At 54.3% G+C, this 22,476-nt stretch overlaps 1 protein-coding gene across 1 annotated transcript; it reads right to left on the bottom strand.

Annotated features, from left to right (window-relative positions):
• Nucleotides 1–4: 4 nt before the first annotated feature.
• Nucleotides 5–21,848, bottom strand: TP53 (tumor protein p53; the record flags this gene model as incomplete). Its single annotated transcript, XM_065570404.1, has 10 exons — nt 21,684–21,848; nt 5,529–5,614; nt 5,205–5,256; nt 4,435–4,677; nt 3,551–3,737; nt 3,270–3,382; nt 2,921–3,030; nt 2,019–2,170; nt 706–785; nt 5–202 (listed from the first exon to the last, which is right to left on the bottom strand). Coding segments are annotated over exons 1-10 (1,227 nt in total), but the record flags the coding sequence as incomplete, so codon positions are not given.
• Between the last annotated feature and the right edge of the window lie 628 nt (nt 21,849–22,476).

The raw sequence follows: 22,476 nt of genomic DNA, 5'->3' as shown, positions 1-22,476 counted from the left end.
CCACCCTCTTTCCATGAAGGGTGGGGGAAGACTCCCATGGGGCAGCTAGCCCCTCCCCTTTCCCGCCTAGGGCCCCGCCCCCTTTCCACCTCGAGGGCGTGGGGTTCCGGTGACTCTCCGGCTCCCCCTGCTGCTTGGCGGCCACCATCTCCAGGGCGTCGTTGATTTCCTTCAGCATCATGTATCGCTTGCGCCCATGAACCTGGTGGCGGGGGAGAGAGAAAGAGGCTGGGTGTGTGTGTCAGACTCCCTCCTCCCCCCCCCCCACAGGACAGGCCACCCCCCCTCCTGCTCCCTCCAATCCTAGATCCACTCAAATTGCACAGATGGACCCCACTCCCCTGCCAGAGCCGGGGAGAAAACCTAGGAGTCCTGGCTCCCAGCCCCTCCCTGCTCTAACCACTAGTCCCCACTCCCCTGCCAGAGCCGGGGAGAAAACCTAGGAGTCCTGGCTCCCAGCCCCCCCTGCTCTAACCACCAGCCCCCACTCTCCTCCCAGAGCCGGGGAGAGAACCCAGGAGTCCTGGCTCCCTGTTCCCCCTGCTCTAACCACCAGCCCCCACTCCCCTCCCAGAGCCGGGGAGAGAACCCAGGAGTCCTGGCTCCCAGCCCCCCCTGCTCTAACCCACCAGCCCCCACTCCCCTCCCAGAGCCAGGGAGAGAACCCAGGAGTCCTGAACCCCCAATTTCCACACCAGGACTCACCTCGAGTAGGAAGACCTCTTTCTCGGCGGACACCACCCGCTTCTTGGGGTTCTCAGCTGTTTCCATGGTAGCCTGGAGAGCTGGGGGGTGGGGGAAGCACATGTCAAGCCCATTGCTACCTGGGGAAGTCACACTGCCCCATTCTGGGGAATCAGTATTCAACAAGCTTCAAAAAGTTAAAGCTTTATAACCGCAAAAGCCCCAAATTGTCCTTAGCACTGGTCAAAATATTACCAAGGAAATATCCTCAATCCTACTCTCAACAGATCACCAGAGCATCCGGCCTGCTGGAGAATTTATTCCTGGTTGACTGAAGAATATTGACTTTACTTGGCCTATCTGTCAATTTCTACCATTGATGGAAATATTTGGTCATTGGTTTGCGTGGGCGAGGCGAATGGCCATTTACTGATATTTCCCTATTAAAAATTTAATCCTTCCAAGCCCATAAATAGATTAGAAAGACGGAAGAATGAATCGTTGACGGTTGTGAGAGAAGTGTGATCAATGGATCCGACCGACAGAAGAATGGATCCTTGACGGTTGTGAGACAAGTGTGATCACTGGATCTGACTGACAGAAGAATGGATCATTGATGATTATCGGTAAATGGAATAAGAAATCTTCGTGTAATTTCTATTGTTCCGAGGTGGAACTGCCGATCACTAACGCCCGTCTGACTGTGTGTATTAGCAGTTCAGTTCACGCCCCGATCGAAACGTGATCTATACAACTCTTCATTAAATCTCCATTTGGTTCTCAGTTAATTAAGCAGCTTGCTGATTGGCTAAGAAGAGTGAAGGGACCTGATCGGAGGAATACAGTCCAAAGGAAAGAGAAGAACTTGGTTTTAAAATCAGCAAGCTAGTGCGCTCGGAGTCAATTGACCCTAATTCATCCACGTCCGAATACTGGCTGGAAAACTGCGCAAGGAGAGAGCGCGTGGGGCGTTCTGGAGGGCAGGACCATGAGGGGTGAGTGTAGGGGGTGGGGATCCTGCGTGGGGCGGAGCCAAGAGTTGGGGTGGGGGAAGAGGGGGCGGGGCCAATCCAACTGGCCAATCAAGTTGGGTCAGCTTCGACGTCTAGCTGGTGCCGAATTACGGACATTGACTCCGATATGGGTAAGTCCCTATTGGCCCTGCCCCCTCAGAAGCCACGCCACCCATCCTCATCCTCACCCCCATCCATGCCCCTCCCCTCACACTCGCCTTTGGCTCCGCCCCCTCAGAACCTCACACTTCCCCTTCCACCTGCCCACTCAGATCCCCGCCCCAAACGCCTCTCAGTCCCTGGGCCCGCCCCTGCACTCACCCCTCTTGGCTCTGCCCCCTTTGAGGGCCCCGGCCCCGCTCAGGACCCTGCCGGCCAATTTCTTGCGGAAATTATCCTCCTCTGTCCTGCGGTCCCGTCCGGGGCAGGCGCAGACTCGAACCTCGAAGCATCGGCGGCCCAGGAGCTGCCCGCTGCGCCGGGAGGGCAGAGAACGGACATTAGACACGGACAGGAACCCAGGACTCCTGGCTCCCAGCCCCCCAACCCTCCCCCCATTCTCACTCGCCTCCCAGAGCCGGGGATAGAACCCAGGAGTCCTAGCTCCCAGCCCCCCTGCTCTAACCCACCAGCCCCCACTCCCCTCCCAGAGCCGGGGAGAGAACCCAGGAGTCCTGGCTCCCAGCCCCCCTGCTCTAACCCACCAGCCCCCACTCCCCTCCCAGAGCCGGGGAGAGAACCCAGAAGTCCTGGCTCCCAGCCCCCACTGCTCTAACCCACTAGCCCCCACTCCCCTCCCAGAGCCGGGGAGAGAACCCAGGAGTCCCGGCTCCCAGCCCCCCTGCTCTAACCCACCAGCCCCCACTCCCCTCCCAGAGCTGGGGAGAGAACCCAGGAGTCCTGGCTCCAGCCCCCCCCTGCTCTAACCCACCAGGCCCCACTCCCCTCCCAGAGCCGGGGACAGAACCCAGGAGTCCTGGCTCCCAGCCCCCCTGCTCTAACACCCCAGCCCCTGCTCCCCTCCCGGAGCCGGGGAGAGAACCCAGGAGTCCTGGCTCCCAACCAAACAGCTCCCCAATGCCTCATGGCTGATTTGGGGTGCACAGGTTGTGGGGGATGGTTGTGGGGGTGCTGGTCCCCCAGGGGAGGCAGCTCCAGCCCTGGAAGGGGGCTACAAGGCAGGGGGCCCAGGGAGGGCTGGGCGGCGGGGAGGGGACACTTACTGCCTGCCCTCCAGAGTGATGATGGCCAGGATGGGGCGCCGGTTCATGCCCCCCATGCACGAACTGTTACACATGAAGTTATACAGCACGGTGGTGCAGTCTGACCCCACCTGCAGGGCAGAGAGGGAATTACAATGATCTCGGGGGCCCTAGAGGGGACAGGCCCCTGCCCCATTCTCCCCCTCCCTCCCCCCCCAAGTCCCCACCCTGGTGGCAGATGGGAGCTGGTGCCCCCTAGAGGGAATAGGCCCCTGCCCCATTCCCCACCCCCCTGAGCCAGCCCGTCCCCGCCCTGGGGCCAGGTGGGAGCCGGCGACCCCTAGAGGGGACAGGCCCTGTGTCCCAGTACCTGGGGCGTCTCATAGGGCACCGTGACACTCTGGCGCTTGGTGTTTTCGTCATCGTAGTAATGCGCCTGCTGGTTCCCCTCGATCCGGATCAGGTGGCGGGCCGGGGCGACCCCTGTCACAAGAGACGAGGGGGCAGCTCAAGGGGAGACACCTCTGGGCCCCCATCTCCCCCCGCCCCAGTATTCCCCATCCCAAGATCCCTCCAGCTGGGTTTCAGACACACACGCCCCTGCATCAGGGAGTTCCACAGGTTGCCACCCCCCCAAGCCACGCCCCTCACCGTCGCGGTACTCCTCGCAGCGTTCGTGGTGGGGGCAGCGTCTCACCACCTCGGCCACGTGCTCCGATTTCTTGTAGACGGCTGTGGCCCGGACGACGGAGCCGGGCGGGGGCTGGCTGGCCGTCTTGATCTGCACAGGGCAGGTCTTTGCCAGCTGGCAGTAGAGCTTGTTCAGCTCCAAGGAGTACTGCGGGGGTACGGAGACAGGGGTCAGCAGGGGGCGCTCTCCCCTGGCAGGCGGGGCTGGCCCCAGGGTGGCGCTAGGGGGTGCTGTGGGGCAGGGAGCGGGGGGGGGCTCAGCAGGGGGCGCTCTCCCCTGGCAGCCAGGGCTGGCCCCAGGGTGGCGCTAGGGTGCACTGTGGGGCAGGGAGCGGGGTGGGGGGGCGCACCAGGCGGCGCTCTCTCCTGACAGGCAGGGCGGCACTAGGGGGCGCTGTGGGGCAGGGAGTGGGGCGGGGGCTCAGCAGGGGGCGCTCTCCCCTGGCAGGCGGGGCTGGTCCCAGGGCGGCGCTAGGGGGCTCTGGGGGGCAGGGAACGGGGCGGCGGAGGGGGGGGGGGGCTCAGCAGGGAGCGCTCTCCCCTGGCAGGCAGGGCTGGCCCCAGGGCGGTGCTAGGGGTGCTGTGGGGCAGGGAGCGGTACGGGGGGCAGCAGGGGGCGCTTTACCCTGGCAGGCGGGGCTGGCCCCAGGGCGGCATTAGGGGGCGCTATGGGGCAGGGTGCAGGGCAGGGGCTCAGCAGGGGGCGCTCTCCCCTGGCAAGCAGGGCTGGCCTCAGGGCAGCACTAGGGGGCGCTGTAGGGCAGCGCTAGGGGGCTCAGTTGTGTTGCTTGCCCCAGTCCTCCCTGAAATATCCCCTCCCCCCTCCCTACCCCCCTGGTCCATACGGTGCAGGTGACGGACTTGGCGGTCCCCGACTGCTGGAAGACCAGCTCGAATCCGTGCTCCCCAGCGTAGTCCTCGGTGGAGGGGACAGTGGAAGAGGTGGGGGGCGGCTCTGGGGCCGGGCCGGGGAGCTCCCAGCCCCCGTCGCTGCCCCCAGCCTGTGAGAGCAGGAGGGAGGGGTCCCCCGAGCCAGACAGGCCCAGGGCCAGGCCCAGGGCCAGGTCCGGGTCTGGGTCCGGCAGGCTCTGTGGGGGAGACATGGCGAGCCAAGGGTTAATGCCGCAGACCAGACCCCCCCCGACCACAACCGACCTCAGCCGCCCCCAGAATCCACCGCCCCCCCCCCCCATGGATCCAGCCAGCCCCACGGCCTCCCTGCCCCCGCCCCCAGCCCCTCCCCATACCCCACATCCCACCGCACCTCTAGTCCCTCCACTGCCCTCCAGCCCGCCCCCCAAAAAAGTCCACCCTGCTGGGTCAGAGCAGGGGGGGTGGGAGCCAGGACTCCTGGGTTCTCTCCCCGGCTCGGGGAGGGTTGTGGAGGCTGGTGGGTTAGAGCAGGGGGGGTGGGAGCCTGGACTCCTGGGTTCTCTCCCCGGCTCTGGGAGGGGAGTGGGGGCTGGTGGCTAGAGCTGGGGGGGCGGCTGGGAGCCAGGACTCCTGGGTTCTATCTCCAGCTCTGGGAAGGGAGTGTGGCAAAGTGGGTGGCGTGGGGGCATGGCTGAGAGACAGGACTCCTGGGTTCTATTCCCCACTAGCCCTCTGCACTTACAGACAGCCGCTGGCTCTCCGTTGCGGTGGAATCCGCGTTCGTGGGATACCAGCTATTGAAAGAGACAGGAAAGGTAAAGATGAAGGGGGCTGTCCCTCCACCACCATGCAAGGTAAACCCTGCTCTGCTCTGCCCTGCCCTGCCCCTCTCTGAGCGCACCACCTTTAAATTACAAGGGGTTTGAGGGGACAGGTCAGGACAGGTGCTGAGAAGGGAAAGGGGGAGGATTATGCCTGGGAAGGGTGGGTGAAGCCCGGGGGGGGGGGGGGGGGCTAGCCATCTGGGTGGAGGGGGCAGGGACGAGGGGGTCCCCCCGATACTTACATATTGCTCCAGAAATCAGAGAAGCTCTCCTGGCTCAGGGGCGGCTCTAGCCCGGGGTCCAACATCGGCTCCATTCCAGCTGTTCCCTAGAGGTAGGGTGACAATCAGAGAGAAGGGTTAAGGTGAAATTGAAAGTTAGGGTGAAATTAGAGATAAGCTGTAACGATGCTGGTTCTGGCGGGACCCAACTGAGAGTGCCAATTCAGGAAAGATTGCTTAAAACAGGGCAGTTACAGCCCAAGGCTGGGGTTTCTCCACCTCTAAGGCAAACCAAACCAGCCAGACTAAGAGGACTTTGGTCTCACCCCACTGGCTAATCACACGTCACACAAGCAATTCCCTCAGACACTCCAGTTTCCAGTATCACCACCAGCGCCACTCGTAAATGGGACAAATGAAAACCAATACCCCAGTAAAAGAAAAAAGGTTCTCCTGATCCCAAAGGACCAAGCCCCAGACCCAGGTCAATATACAAATCAGATCTTATCCACAAATCACGCTGTTGCCGATCCTTTAGAATCTAAAATCTAAAGGTTTATTCATAAAAGGAAAAAGATAGAGATGAGAGTTAGAATTGGTTAAATGGAATCAACTATATCCAGTAATGACAAAGTTCTTGGTTCAGGCTTGTAGCAGTGATGGAATAAGTTGCAGGTTCAAATCAAGTCTCTGGAACAATCCCAGCTGGGATGGGTCCTCGGTCCTTTGTTCAGAGCTTCAGTTTGTAGCAAAGTCCCTCCAGAGGTATGAAGCAGGATTGAAGAACAGATGGAGTCTGTCAGGAATCAGCCTTTTATAGTCTTTTGCAGGTGTAAGAACACCTCTTTGTTCTTACTGTGGAAAATTACAGCAAGATGGAGTCTGGAGTCACATGGGCCAGTCCCTGCATACTTTGCTGAGTCTCAAGGCGTATCTGCCTTTCTCAATGGGTCAGTTGTGTAGAAGCTGATGGTCCTTAATGGGCCATCAAGCAGGCTAGGCAGAGCTAACACCAACTTGTCTGGGATGTCTCCCAGGGCTGCCCAGAGGATTCAGGGGGCCTGGTGCAAAGCAATTTCGGGGCCCCCTTCCATAAAAAAAAAGTTGCAATATTATAAAATACTATATTCTCGTGGGGCCCCCCCGTAGGGCCCGGGGCAAATTGCCCCACTTGCCCCACCCTCTGGGCGGCCCTGATGTCTCCCAGAAGCATAGCATAAGTTTGAAATACAGTCTAGAGCCAATATTCATAACTTCAACTACAAAACTGATACACACATATAGACAGCATAATCATAACCAGCCAACCATAACCTTGTCTTAGACACCTCATTTGACCCCCTTTATACAAGATTTGGTGCCACTACAGGACCTTGGTTGCAAACATGTTCTATACGGTCCCAGTTCAAGTTAATAACGTCACACCCCCAATGCAAAATTGATGCAGGAAGGGATGACACAAACATCGCTGACTGCATCCCAAGAGCTCCCCATCCTTGGGTCTGTCTCACTACAGCTAGTATTGGGTTAGAAGCCGTACCAGCATATAACAGAAATGGTTCATCAAAGTCATGTTCAATAACATGACAATCTCTTTACAAACTCAAGGTAAAACTTGGTTAGAACAATAGTGGATTGGATCTGCTCTTGCAGCAGGGTTCCTGTATGTCTCATGTGATCTCGCCAAGAGCTAAAGCAAACAGCTACTTTGTCCATACAAGCTCTGGCCAATGTTTGGAACCCAATTAACATCAAATAAATGCAGATATTAATGTTGTTCATAGTACAGGAATGTTGGCATTTAGCCGTGAAAGCAATCTGGTAGTGTGCCTCAGTTTCCCTTTTCCATACAGCACATTAGCTCTGGAATGTCTTTTCCCCTGTGAAAAGTTCCAATACTGTTTACAGGCACTAACTGTGAAACATCCGTATAACAAGGCCTTTGAACATAACGTGTGTTCTCATGTATTCCTTTTAACATGTTCAAAGGATTTTTCAAAAGATTAGGGCTAGCTCAATGGTTTGCGCATTGGCCTGTTAAACCCAGGGTTGTGAGCTCAATCTTTGAGGGGGCCGTTTAGGGATCTGGGGCAAAAAAATATTTGGGGATTGGTCCTGCTTTGAGCAGGGGGTTGGACTAGATACCTCCTGAGGTCCCTTCCAACCCTGATCTTCTAGGATTTGTACATTTTTACAGTTCTTGGTAATAGCAACACATTAGTTACAAAAATTACCATTAGCAATAACAACAAATCCATTGCAAGTGTCCATCTACAATCATGTTTGTTATGCCACACCTTTGGCTCAATACCATTGGGGTTTGGGCATTTTAGGGTTAACCCCGTGGCTTCCCTTTGCAAAATTCAGTTTTCTCTTTCCTCCTTGTCCTGCAGGATCAAACCCTGATTTCTCTTCCTCAACAGAATTCACTGCTTTCTGTGCCCTTCTTCTCCCAGTCAGCCATGTGATGTTCATCAACACAGACAGGAGCCACTTCACCAGTTTTCAGATCCTTAACGGTTACCACTTCCAAGGCTGGACTCTGTCCTAAAGAGATACCGTCCTTTTTCACCAACAAGCTAGACTCAAAGTTCTGTTGTCCTTCCCTTCCACATGGAGTTAGATGTTAAGTTCACAAGTCATATCCAACGTGTCTAGAGATGAACGTACACCTGCCATCTCTTGCATTCTCCAGAGATTAACTGCATAGCCGTCCTGCTCTGCAGACTCAGCTACCCCATCTTCCCTCTGAACCCGAGACGCAGACTGTTCACTCCCAGAAACAGCACGGAGACATTTCTCTCTCAACACCCTTGTCTCCCCAACAAGCTGGCCAAACCCAGCCACTTGGTCATCGGGCTGTTCAACTTTCTTAACAGCTTTTACTCCACCTGAGACCTTCTCAAAGTTATTCTTTCAAAAGGAAAGTCAGTGGATCCATTCACCACGGAAAATTTCTGGCGGTTAGGAACTGAAACTTCCTTGATTGAGTCACTTTCACACCCTTCAGCTGTAGCAAATCGCTTGCAAAGACCGTCATGAGGGTTCCTTTCCCCAGGAACTTCTTTACGTAACAATTTAACTGTTACAGAACCTTTGACCTGACCCTCTTCATGTAGGGCTTGCTCGAAAGCAGTGGGTTCCAAACTTTAACAACCTGTGAACCCCTTTCACTAAAATGGCAAGTCTCGCGAACCCCCTCCTAGAAATGAATATTTCCAGGGATTTTCTCCTTTGCCCGAGTATAAATTATAAAAGCCGTGATCTTGGAAATACAACATTTGTTTTCATGACATGCCTATTACACATGATTTATTATTAATTATTATTTATCATTAGAGTATTTTTATTACATGATGAAAACAGCAACACTGTTTAAGTGTTGGGCGTTGGGCTGTATAAGTAGGGGCATTGCCAGCAGATCGAGGGACGTGATCATTCCCCTCTATTCGGCACTGGGGAGGCCTCATCTGGAGTACTGTGTCCAGTTTTGGGCCCCACACTACAAGAAGGATGTGGAAAAAATGGAAAGAGTCCAGTGGAGGGCAACAAAAATGATTAGGGGGCTGGAGCACATGACTTATGAGGAGAGGCTGAGGGAACTGGGATTGTTTAGTTTGCAGAAGAGAAGAGTGAGGGGGGATTTGATAGCTGCTTTCAACTACCTGAAGGGGGGTTCCAAAGAGGATGGATCTAGACTGTTCTCAGTGGTACCAGATGACAGAACAAGGAGCAATGGTCTCAAGTTGCAGTGGGGGAGGTCCAGGTTGGATATTAGGAAACACTATTTCCCTAGGAGGGTGGTGAAGCACTGGAATGGGTTCCCTAGGGAGGTGGTGGAGTCTCCTTCCTTGGAGGTTTTTAAGGCCTGGCTTGACAAAGCCCTGGCTGGGATGATTTAGTTGGGGATTGGTCCTGTTTTGAGCAGGGGGTTGGACTAGATACCTCCTGAGGTCTCTTCCAACCCTGATCTTCTATGATTCTATGATTCTAACACTCTTCCAAAATCTCACTTTCGTAGCTTGTATCACTTTGAATAAGCCTGTTATAAGCCAAGGCTCCTATGTTTCATCAAGGAGTATCAGATGGGAAACAGCAGGAAGGTATTTAAGAAGCCAACTCAAAGAGTTCCTCCTACACAAGCATTCAGGTCTTGAGCAACCCAGGCAAACAATGAGGGTGACCAGACATCAAATGTGAAAAATCAGGACGGGGGTGAGGGGGTAATAGGAGCCTATATAAGAAAAAGACCCCAAAATTGGGACTGTTCCTATAAAATCGGGACATCTGGTCACCCTACAAACAATGCACGTTACAACAAAGCTTAAACTTGTTCTTCACAATAATTTTAAAAACAAGACTAGCTGCCTATTTAATTTTAAAAACAGCAAAAAATGTCCACCTCCCTTTCCATTTCTTATAGGAGTCTTGACGTTTAAATCTCCTCAGGGTGATAGGTATGCTTGCTTCGATCTGCTTAGCTCTTGGGAGCTGCTGGCCCCGTGCTGCCCAGGGTCCCTAGGGACACCTCTGGCCGCCATTAGGGATTTTTTTCCCGAGAACCCCCTGGAACATTTCCTGAACCCCAGTTTGGGAACCACTGCTCGAAAGGAACATTTTCCTGAGTAACAACAGACTCTTTCTGCGTCTTACTTGTTAGGATAGAGATATCCAGGCCTGTCTGCAAAGGCCTATACTTTAAAAATGTAGGTGTATTCTGATCACTAAGCTAGTTAGAGGTATAAAAGAAAGAATAAAAAAATCACTGTCTGCCGGTGTCAGGGCCTTCTCCCACTGTGACAGTCTGAGGCCTGGTTCTTAGGCTAAGGCCTTCGGCTAAGCAGCAGAGGCCAGCCATAAACTGGGAAATGTACAGTCACATCCCAAACCAGTCCCATGGAAATAAGGGGCTATTGGGCTGTTAGGAATCCAATCCTGTCCTGATATTCCCATCACCTCCAGAGAAAGGGAAGAGCCTAGAAGTTGTAAAAGGAAACTTAGTGTGATAGCATCCTGTCTGGCAAGAACTCCCTTCTCAATAGCTGGGATGTGAAATCCTCATTTCTGTGTTGTTCTATCACCGTAGTCTCCACTTCCCTATTGTTTGTCGGGTTCTGTGATTGTTTCTGTTTGCTGTATAATTAATTGTGTTGCATGTAAACCAATTAAGGGGGTGGGATATAATTGGTTAAATAACCATGTTACAATGTGTCAGGATTGGTTAGTTACATTTCAGTAAAATGATTGGTTAAGGGATAGCTAAGCAGAACTCACGTTTTGCTATATAGTCTGCAGTCAATCAGGAAGTTGGGGGGGAATGGGAACAGGGAATGGGGGTGGGGAAATTGGAATCATGTTTTGCTAAGGGGGGAATGGGAACGGGGAATGGGAACAGGGACGGCTCTGCAGTGTCAGAGCTGGGAAGGGGGACACTGAGGAAGGAAACTGGCTGGAATCATGCTTGCTGGAAGTTCACCCCAATAAACATCGCATTGTTTGCACCTCTGAACTTCGGGTATTGTTGCTCTCTGTTCATGCGAGAAGGACCAGGAAAGTGAAAGGGTGAAGGAATAAGCCCCCAACCTTACTCACATTCATGATTACCTTTGGCCCATCAGGCGGATTTCTCCACAATCCCCTTTCAGGCAAACCCATAGACCTTGTAGATAAAAGGTTAGAAACATTCTCCTTCCCTTTCCCACACACAAGTTCAGGAATCTTATCCTTCTTGCTACAAGTTGTCAAACTGTTAGTAGGCAACACAATCAAATCACCTTTCTGCTCTCCTTGTGCCCTGGCTAGGGTATCACCCTGATCAGACAGAGTTGCTACACCCTTTCTGAACAACACACGAGCAACAGGCGAAAGACAAGCACCAGAATTGTCTGGTCTCTGGGATTTTGCTAAGACTCTAACTGGATGCAACTAGTCTCAGTGCCATTCCCCCCAGCAGACACAAACTTAGGATCAGTCACTTCCTGGGCTTTAGTTGAATCCAGAACCAACTCTGAGACAACTGAACTACCCTCAACCATCACCGGCTGAAAGGCACCTTCTGTCTGCTCCACAGACAAAGAACTGGAGACACCTTCTCCTTCACCAGACACACAGCTTGGGATCTCATTTCCCTTGTCCCAGCACACAGGGCTGTTCACAGACAACTGCTTGGAGACAGAGGTAGCTTCTTCCATAGGCAATACCCCGACAGACACAGGCACAATTCTCCACACAGGTAAGGGATAGGGACACTCATCTTCCACTCTCCCTGCCTTCCCAAACTGCTGACTAAACAAAGCCATCAGCTCACAAGGCGGCAAAGGCACAAAATGAGCTCAAACTGGCTACGGGAATAAAGGGCAACAAGAAGACTTTTTATCAATACATTAGAAGCAAGAGGAAGACCAAAGACAGGGTAGGCCCACTGCTTAGTGAAGAGGGAGAAACAGTAACAGGAAACTTGGAAATGGCGGAGATGCTTAATGACTTCTTTGTTTCAGTCTTCACGAGAAGTCTGAAGGAATGGCTAACATAGTGAATGCTAATGGGAAGGGGGTAGGTTTAGCAGATAAAATAAAAAAAGAACAAGTTAAAAATCACTTAGAAAAGTTAGATGCCTTCACGTCACCAGGGCCTGATGAAATGCATCCTAGAATCCTCAAGGAGCTAATAGAGGAGGTATCTGAGCCTCTAGCTATTATCTTTGAAAAATCATGGGAGACGGGAGAGATTCCAGAAGACTGGAAAAGGGCAAATATAGTGCCCATCTATAAAAAGGGAAATAAAAACAACCCAGGAAACTACAGACCAGTTAGTTTAACTTCTGTGCCAGGGAAGATAATGGAGCAAGTAATTAAGGAAATCATCTGCAAACACTTGGAAGGTGGAAAGGTGATAGGGAATAGCCAGCATGGATTTGTAACGAACAAATCATGTCAAACCAATCTGATAGCTTTCTTTGATAGGATAACGAGTCTTGTGGATAAGGGAGAAGCGGTGGATGTGGTATACCTAGACTTTAGTAAGGCATTTGATACGGTCTCGCATGATATTCTTATCAATAAACTAGGCAAATACAATTTAGATGGGGCTACTATAAGGTGGGTGCATAACTGGCTGGATAACTGTACTCAGAGAGTAGTTATTAATGGTCCCCAATCCTGCTGGAAAGATATAACAAGTGGGGTTCTGTTTTGGGACCGGCTCTGTTCAATATCTTCATCAACGACTTAGATATTGGCATGGAAAGTACGCTTATTAAGTTTTCAGATGATACCAAACTGGGAGGGATTGCAACTGCTTTGGAGGGTAGGGTCATAATTCAAAATGATCTGGACAAATTGGAGAAATGGTCTGAGGTAAACAGGATGAAGTTTAACAAAGACAAATGCAAAATGCTCCACTTAGGAAGGACTACGGCAGAAAGGGATCTAGGGGTTATAGTGGACCACAAGCTAAATATGAGTCAGCAGTGTGATGCTGTTGCAAAAAAAGCAAACATGATTCTGGGATGTATTAACTGGTGTGTTGTGAGCAAGACACGAGAAGTCATTCTTCCGCTCTACTCTGCGCTGGTTAGGCCTCAGCTGGAGTATTGTGTCCAGTTCTGGGCGCCGTATTTCAAGAAAGATGTGGAGAAATTGGAGAGGGTCCAGAGAAGAGCAACAAGAATGATTAAAGGTCTTGAGAACATGACCTATGAAGGAAGGCTGAAAGAATTGGGTTTGTTTAGTTTGGAAAAGAGAAGACTGAGAGGGGACATGATAGCAGTTTTCAGGTATCTAAAAGGGTGTCATAAGGAGGAGGGAGAAAGAAGCAATGGACTTAAACTGCAGCAAGGGAGGTTTAGGTTGGACATTAGGAAAAAGTTCCTAACTGTCAGGGTGATTAAACACTGGAATAAATTGCCCAGGGAGGTGGTGGAATCTCCATCTCTGGAGATATTTAAGAGTAGGTTAGATAAATGTCTATCAGGGATGGTCTAGACAGTATTTGGTCCTGCCATGCGGGCAGGGGACTGGACTCGATGACCTCTCGAGGTCCCTTCCAGTCCTAGAGTCTATGAAGCTAGGCTCATCCAAACTTTCCCTGCCCTCCTCTCTCTTGTCCCAGCACACAGGGCTGATTACAGACAAATACTGGGATATTTTGACAGCTTCTTTACCAGGCACATGGCCACTCCCGATAGAGAAACTGCTGCTCTTCTCACTACCCTGAGCTACTTCCAGCAAATCATAGTTACCCTTTCCAGGTTCACTTTTACAAGCTTTACTAGCCACCAATCCATCATCCATCCAAAATCTCCCCTTTCCTTCCGCAGCTACGGCTTCCACCTGACCAGCCACTTTAATCTGCTCCTGAGAAACATTGTCCTGATCAATGAGAACTTTCTGTGCTTTATCTACTTCCAGATTCACTTCTGAGACAGACATTCAGACACTTCATTCACAGACAAACAGCTCTTCTCCTCAGACAAACCTTCGGAGCCACCCTCCCCAGGCAAATCATTGCCCACAACAGACACAGGTTCAAGATCATTCCTGTCCTGTGACTGGCTACCTGGACTGAACGAAGCTTTAACATCGTCCCCAATCAAAAGATCCTTAGGGAATAACTTCCTTACCCCAGCTATAACTTCATGTTCAGCAGCATTCCAGTCGAGGTGGATTCTGGGTGAAGGCACGCATACAGTAAACTCATAGGGTTCAGAGTAGCAGCCGTGTTCGTCTGTATCCGCAAAAAGAAGAACAGGAGTACTTGTGGCACCTTAGTGACTAACAAATTTATTAGAGCATAAGCTTTCGTGGACTACAGCCCATATGCATCCGAAGAAGTGGGCTGTAGTCCACGAAAGCTTATGCTCTAATAAATTTGTTAGTCTCTAAGGTGCCACAAGTCCTCCTGTTCTTCTTTTTGAGTAAACTCATAGAGTGTTGGTCATGCTCGAGTTGTAGTTTTACTTGCTCCGTTTTGCATTCCAATTGCTTCTGCAGCCTCAGGTAAGGGCCGTGCTCCTGCCTTCTGATCACTGGCCCATTAACAGACTTCTCAGTTCTTGATTTGTAGCTTTCTAAAGCTTATCCCCTTTTCTGAACACAAATCTTTCAGGGCTTTTTTGCCAAGGCCCTCATAGGCTCTCCGCTCACCCATTGCAGCCACTCTTTAACCAACCAAACTCTCAATCCCAAAATTCAAATTTGGACAGCGTGGGGTTCTGACCCAAAGCTTAATTGACCCGGTTCTGTGGATCCTTGCACGACTACGCCACTGTGACAATGCGGTTCTGGCGGGACCCAACTGAGAGTGCCAACTCAGGACAAATTGCTCAAACAGGGCAGTTACAGCCCAAGCCTGGAGTTCTTCCACCTCGAAGGCAAACCAAACCAGCCAGACTAAGAGGACTTCGGTCTCACCCCACTGGCTAACCACAAGTTTCACAAGCAATTCCCTTAGACACTCCAGTTTCCCAGTATCACCACCAGTGCCACACGTTATGGGGACAAATGGTTATGAAAACCAATACCCAAGTAAAAGAAAAAGGTTCTCCTGATCCCAAAGGACCAAGCCCCAGACCCAGGTCAATATACAGATCAGATCTTACCCACAAATCACGCTGTTGCCAATCCTTCAGAATCTAAAATCTAAAGGTTTATTCATAAAAGGAAAAAGATAAGAGATGAGAGTTAGAATTGGTTAAATGGAATCAATTACATCCAGTAATGGCAAAGTTCTTGGTTCAGGCTTGTAGCAGTGATAGAATAAACTGCAGGTTCAAATCAAGTCTCTGGAACATCCCCAGCTGGGATAGGTCCTCAGTCCTTTGTTCAGAACTTCAGTTTGTAGCAAAGTCCCTCCAGAGGTAAGAAGCAGGATTGAAGACAAGATGGAAATGAGGCATCAGCCTTTTATAGTCTTTGCAGGTGTAAGAACACCTCTTTGTTCTTACTGTGGAAAATTACAGCAAAATGGAGCCTGGAGTCCCTGCATACTTTGCTGAGTTACAAGGCGTATCTGCCTTTTCTCAATGGGTCAGTTGTGTAGAAGCTGATGGTCCTTAATGGGCCATCAAGCAGACTAGGCAGAGCTAACACCAACTTGTCTGGGATGTTTCCCAGAAGCATAGCATAAGTTTGAAATACAGACAGTCTAGAGCCAATATTCATAACTTCAACTACAAAACTGATACACACATATAGACAGCATAATTATAACCAGCCAACCATAACCTTGTCTTAGACACCTCATTTGACCCCCTTTATACAAGATTTGGTGCCACTACAGGACCTTGGTTGCAACCATGTTCTATACGGTCCCAGTTCAAGTTAATAACGTGACATAAGGGTTAAGGTGAAATTGAAGATTAGCGTTAGGATGAAATCAGAGAAAGGGTTAAGGTGAAATTAGAGATAAGGGTGAAATCAGAGATAAAGGTTAGGGTGAAATTGAAGGTTAGGGTTAAGATGAAATCAGAGATAAGGGTTAGGGTGAAGGTAAGGGAGGGTGAGAGGGGTCAGGGTTTGGAGTGGAGTATATTCCTAGAGATATGAATCTGGCTGAATTAAACACACATTTTGTACACCTGGCTTCCCAAGTCACTCTGTAGGCCAGCCCTGGCCCCCTCTCTATTTCCCGCTCTGCCAATCTCCCACCCGCAGCAGCATCACGCAGCCGTCCAGACCCATTGAGAAAAACTCCGCACGGCATCAGGCCCAGATCCCTGCAGGACCCCGATTGGGAACCCCCCCCCCCCCCAATACGAGCATGCTTCCGCCAGGGGCGAGGTCTGTCTGCCAAGGAATGCTTCAGCCGTGTCCCGGGCGCGCTATTCATAATAGTCGCAGAGACTTTAACCCTTTCTCAACTGAAGCCTGTAGTGGCTAACGGGCCTACATCTGGGTCATCCCCCTTTCAGCACGACACCAGCCCTCTTCTGGAATTTCCCCGGCCCTGCAAGATTTATTATGTATTAACATCGGCGAGCCAGAGACCTCCCTCAGCCAACTCGCTGAGAACTCTTGGATACCAGTTATCCCAGCCTGCTGATTTAAAAATGTTGATTCCGGGTGGATGATGTTTAACATCAAATAACCTCCTTGGTTACTAACAGGCCAGAAAGTACCTCATCAGCCTCATGTGACACAGCTTCATCATCCTACTTCTTCCCAAACACAGAACACCAACGTTTATTGACCGCTTCCACCGTCTTTGCATCATTAACTGTTTTACTCTTTGCATCTCGTTTTACTCTTTGCATCTACAATTTTTTCTGCTCCTAATATATACTTTAAAAAACTTCTTATCGTCCTTCACCCTGCCAGCTTTTTTTCTCTGATGTCTTTAGCTTCCCTTACCAATTTTCTACACATCATACCTTCTAATTAATTGCAACCTATTTCCCCCCCTTTTTTCCCATTTGTACATTGCTTTTGTTTATTTCTAACGGCTGCCTTCGTCACTGACCCAGGATGGGCATTTAGCCAAATTTATTTCTGTCTCTTGCTTGCAGCTTTTGTGGATTTTTAAAGAACTCCCAATTCTCAATCAAATTTTTCCTCGCAGCTCAGAATTTTCCTCCACTTTGGGAAATTAGCAGCACTAAGTGTCTATCTTACTGATGAGGAGCGTCATGTTTCCCCATATCGAATGTAACCAGGTCACAAACATTGGTCCCTAGGCAACCACCAGTTTCCAGTCCAGAGATTAATTCATCTTTATTCATCATAGCGAAGTCCAAAATAGAGACGCCTCGTGATGGGTGCAATACTGCTTGTGTTAGAAAAATACCAGCTAGTGGTTAGAGGAGGGGGGCTGGGAGCAAGGACTCCTGGGTTCTCTCACCGGCTCTGGGAGGGGAGTGAGGTCTGGCGGTTAGAGTGGGGGGGGGGGGGTGGCCCCAGGGAACAGAGAGCTGCTAGGACGGGGGTGGTAAGTGACCCGGAGGGGCATTTGGGGACATATCCACAGGCGCCCCAGCCGGGGACTCTTGACATCCTCCCCCCCACCAGGGGGTTGGCGCAGACCCAGGGAGCAGGTGGGGCCGCACACTGGGCTGGGAGAAGGGCCTGGGGGCTGGGCCTTTGTGCACGGGAACAGTGGAGGGGACCTGGGGGGTCACCGAGTCCCGTTTCCCTCCCCTCCCTTGCTCCTCCCCCTTGCTCCTCCTGTCCCACCACTCTTCCCTTTCCTGCCTGCCCCCCCACTTCCCTCTCCTCCACCACCTTCCCACCCTCTCCCTGCTTGTCCCCTCTCTTCCCTCACCCCACTGCCCCCCCACTCCTCCCTCCCCCCGCCTGTCTGCCCACTCCCCTTTCCCGCACCCTCCCCCTGCCTTTCCCCCCATTTCTCCCTTCCCCGCCTCTCCCCCCCACTCTTCCCTCCCTACCCTCTCTGCCTGTTCCCCCATTCCTCCCTCCCCCACCTCCCCACACTTGTCTCCCCACTCCTCCCTCTTCTGCCCGTCCCCCAACTCCTCCCCTCCATGCCTGTCCCCCCACTCCTCCCTCCCTTGCCTGCTCTCCCACTCTTCCCTCCCCGCCTCCCACATCTGTCTCCCTACTCCTCCCTCCCCCACCTCTCCCTGCCTGTCCCCCCAATCTTCCCTCCCCACTCTTTCCATGCCTGCCTCCCCACTCCTCCCACCCCTGCCTGTCCCCCCCCACTCCACCCTCCCCTGCCTGCTCCCCCACTCTTCCCTCCCTGCCTCCCCCCACCTCCTCCCTCCCCACTCTCTCCATGCCTGTCCCCCCACTCCTCCCTCCCCACCTCCCCCTATCTGACCCCCCACTCCTCCCCAATCTCCCCCTCCCCACTCTCTCCATGCCTGACCCCCCACTCCTCCCTCCACGCCTCCTGCTTGTCGCCCCGCCCACTCTACCCCCCCACGACGTTCTCAGAACGTTCCAGGCAGCCCCAGGGAGGGAGATGCACAGGCCGGGCCATACCATTCCTACGGGGGGGGGGAACGCCTTCAAGACCCTCCCAATAGCTCAAGGTTTAACGCACACACACCCCGCCCTCGTGCAGAGCTTGGCTGGAAAGCCACCCCCCCTCTTCCCGCCAGGTACCTAGCGCCTTCAACGCTGCAAACATCACCCCCCCACACACACTTTGTCTGCCCCCCCCGTTTCGCATAATGGTGCCTTCCAATGACAAGGGTAAGACAGGGCAGGCGGGCCCTACCATTCTGGAAACGGGGAAGGGGGTGTGTGCTTGAAAAAAAGGTTCAAATCCTTTCGAAATGGGGGGGGGGACAGTACGTCCCTTAATGGACTACATACAGGCAACAAGCGGGGAGGGGCACTGCTCAGGACGGGGAGAACAAGCCCCCCCCCCCAAAAAAAATATAGAGCTCCCTCCATTAAGACACAACGGGCTGGTCCAGGATGAACCAAGACTGGAACGGGGGGGGGGGGGTGGAAGCCAAAGTCCCTCCTGGCTGAGACACGCCCCCTCCCCTCTCGGGAGAAACCAAAATAGCCTCAGAGAGAGAGGCTGGCGCTGAATGGTTTAACTGTTTCTGCTGTCCTCCCCCATGCACCCCCCAATGCTCCAGCCCGGGCCCCATGCATCCCCCCCCCAATGCTCCAGCCCGGGCCCATGCATTTCCCCCCCCCAATGCTCCAGCCCGGGCCCCTGTGCACCCCCCACTGCTCCAGCCAGGGCCCCGTACATTCCCCCCCCCCCCACTGCTCCAGCCAGGGCCCCTGTGCACCCCCCCACACTGCTCCAGCCAGGGCCCCTGTGCACCCCCCAATGCTCCAGCCAGGGCCCCATGCATTCCCCCCCCCCAATGCTCCAGCCCGGGCCCCTGTGCACCCCCCCACACTGCTCCAACCCGGGTCCCTGTGCACCCCTCCCCACTGCTCCAGCCAGGGCCCCATGCATTCCCCCCACCCCCCCAATGCTCCAGCCAGGGCCCCATGCATTCCCCCCACCCCCCCCAATGCTCCAGCCCGGGCCCCATGCATTCCCCCCCCCAATGCTCCAACCCGGGCCTGTGCACCCCCCCCCCACACTGCTCCAACCCGGGTCCCTGTGCACCCCTCCCCACTGCTCCAGCCAGGGCCCCATGCATTCCCCCCACCCCCCCAATGCTCCAGCCAGGGCCCCATGCATTCCCCCCACCCCCCCCAATGCTCCAGCCCGGGCCCCTGTGCACCCCCCCCAATGCTCCAGCCCGGGCCCCATGCATTCCCCCCCCCCAATGCTCCAACCCGGGCCTGTGCACCCCTCCCCACTGCTCCAGCCAGGGCCCCATGCATTCCCCCCACCCCCCCAATGCTCCAGCCCGGGCCCCATGCATTCCCCCCCCCCAATGCTCCAGCCAGGGCTCCCGTGCACCCCCGCATGCTCCAGCCAGGGCCCCCATGCACCCCCCCCCCACTGCTCCAGCCAGGGCCCCATGCATTCCCCCCACCCCCCCAATGCTCCAGCCAGGGCCCCATACATTCCCCCCCCCACTGCTCCAGCCAAGGCCCCCGTGCACCCCCCCCCACTGCTCCAGCCAGGGCCTCATGCACCCCCCAAGGTTCCAGCCAGGGCCTCATGCACCCCCCAAGGTTCCAGCCACGGCCTCATGCACTCCCCAATGCCCAGACAGACCCCCCCCCATGTAATCCCCCCAGTGCACTGCCCTGTCCAGGCCCCGTCCTGCATCCCCTCAAAATGTAGACTCCCCCACCCCCCAGTTTGCCGGGGACGCACACACCCCACCCTTCATCAGACCAAGATTCTGCGCCCCCATTTGAGACTCTCCCCCCCAAAACAGCATCCTTCCCCCCCCCCAGGATTCCATATCCCTCCCCCCCACACACACACTCTGGGGTCCGCCTCGGGGGACCCCTCTCCATCCTCATGGGCTATGGAGCTGCCCTGCCAGCCTCAGGATCCCCCCGCCACCCGAAACTGGGCCCTACAGAAAAACTGGACAGTGGGTTCAAATATTGTCTCATTGTTTCCTTGTCTCCCCACCCCCGGATTATCTGTCTCGGCTCTTGTCTGACAGTTAGACCCGGGGCGGGGGTGAGGGGGGTGAGGCAAGGAGCATCTCTGTGTTCTGGATTCGTACAGCGCCTGGCGCGGTCAGGGCCCGGTCCAAGACTGGGCCGAATGCAGGCCCTGTCGCAATACAAAGAAGGAGGAAGAATTAATCACTGGCCCAACGCCGGTCACCCTCCAGGATGGCGGGGGTGGAGTGGCGGGAGATTCCCTCCCCTTTCCTGTCTCCCCCACCCCGATCTCAATGTTTGGGGGGGGGGGTGAACCCTGCGCATCTCAGCGTTCCAGTGGTCAGGACCCCCGCGGATCAGAACGTTGCGTCGGAACCCTGTGGAGTCTGAAGTTCCACAGATCAGTTCCCCCTTACCCCCTCAGATCTCAACATTCCATGGCCAGAACCCCCCCTCCCCGATGTGCCATGGTCTGAGTCTATCCCGTCCGTGGATCTCGATGTTCAATAGATCAGAACCCTCAGCAGATCTCGACGTTCCAGGGACTGGAACCCCGCAGATTTCAATGTTCCAAGGACCAGAACCCCATGAATCTCAATGTTCCAGGGACCGGAACCCCGCAGATCTCAAAGTTCCAGGGACCGGAACCCCATGGACCTCAATGTTCCAGGGACCGGAACCCCACAGGTCTCGACGCTCCAGGGACTGGAACCCTGCGGAACTCGAAGTTCCAGGGACTGGAACCCCGCGGAGCTCAATGCTCCACGGATCAGAACCCTCCGCGGATCTCAACTTTTAATGGATCAGAACCCCACAGACCTCAACATTCCACAGACCAGAACCCCGTGGACCTCGACCTTCCACGGACCAGAACCCCGTGGATCTCAACATTCCACTGATCCAACCCTCACGGAGCTCAGTGCTCCACGGATCAGAACCCTCAGTGGGGAACCTCAACGTTCTACGGGCTGGAACCCCGCGGCTCTCAACGTTCCACGGGCCGGAACCCTGCGGCTCTCAACATTCCACGGATCGGAACCCTGCGGAACTCAACGTTCCACGGGCCGGAACCCTGCGGGTCTCAACGTTCCACGGATCGGAACCTCGCAGACCTCAACGTTCTACGGACCGGACCCCCGCGGATCTCACCGTCCCCGGGGTATTCCGCCTCCCAGCTTCTGAACCGGAGCCAGACCAGAAGTGCTTTCATGACTCAGCCCCTGATTCATACCCTCATAGCTTCATCCCGGCTCGGCTCGGCTCTCGGGCCAACTTCACGCTCCCCCACCCCCGTGCCTGACTCCAGACGGGGGGAGCGCCCGCCATTACCGCTCCCCCCCCCCCATTGAGCCCCCTCCCAGCCCCCCTAAGTCACCTCCGCTGAAATCTCCACTCCAGTCTCTCCCGGACACTTTGCATCCACATGCACGAGTTGGGGATTTCCCGGCGGCCAAGATGCATTGCGCGGCTGTTTTGGCCACGTGACCGCAGGCCCTGTGAGACCGGAGCCGCCATCTTTAGTGTGGGCAAAAAAAAAAAAAGTGGCTAGGCGGTGCTGATTTCTGAGAGCCAGGACGCCTGCGTTCTCTCCCGGGCTCTGGAAAGGGAGTGGGGGACTAGTGGTTAGAGCAGGGGCGGCTGGGAGCCAGGACTCCTGGGTTCTCTCCCTGGCTCTGGGAGGGGAGTGGGGGCTAGTGGTTAGAGCAGGGGGGCTGGGAGCCAGGACTCCTGGGTTCTCTCCCTCTCTCTGGGAGGGGAGTGGGGGCTGGTGGGTTAGAGCAGGGGGGGCTGGGAGCCAGGACTCCTGGGTTCTCTCCCCGGCTCTTTGAGGGGAGTGGGGGCTGGTGGGTTAGAACGGGGGGGCTGGGAGCCAGGACTCCTGGGTTCTCTCCTCAGCTCTTTGAGGGGAGTGGGGGCTGGTGGGTTAGAACAGGGGGGCTGGGAGCCAGGGCTCCTGGGTTCTCTCCCCGGCTCTGGGAGGGGAGTGGGGGCTGGTGGGTTAGAGCAGGGAGGGCTGGGAGCCA

The sequence above is a fragment of the Chrysemys picta genome, chromosome 16 (assembly GCF_011386835.1).
Source record: "Chrysemys picta bellii isolate R12L10 chromosome 16, ASM1138683v2, whole genome shotgun sequence".
Lineage (NCBI taxonomy): Eukaryota > Metazoa > Chordata > Testudines > Emydidae > Chrysemys > Chrysemys picta.
This window is presented reverse-complemented; position numbering and strand designations above follow the sequence as displayed.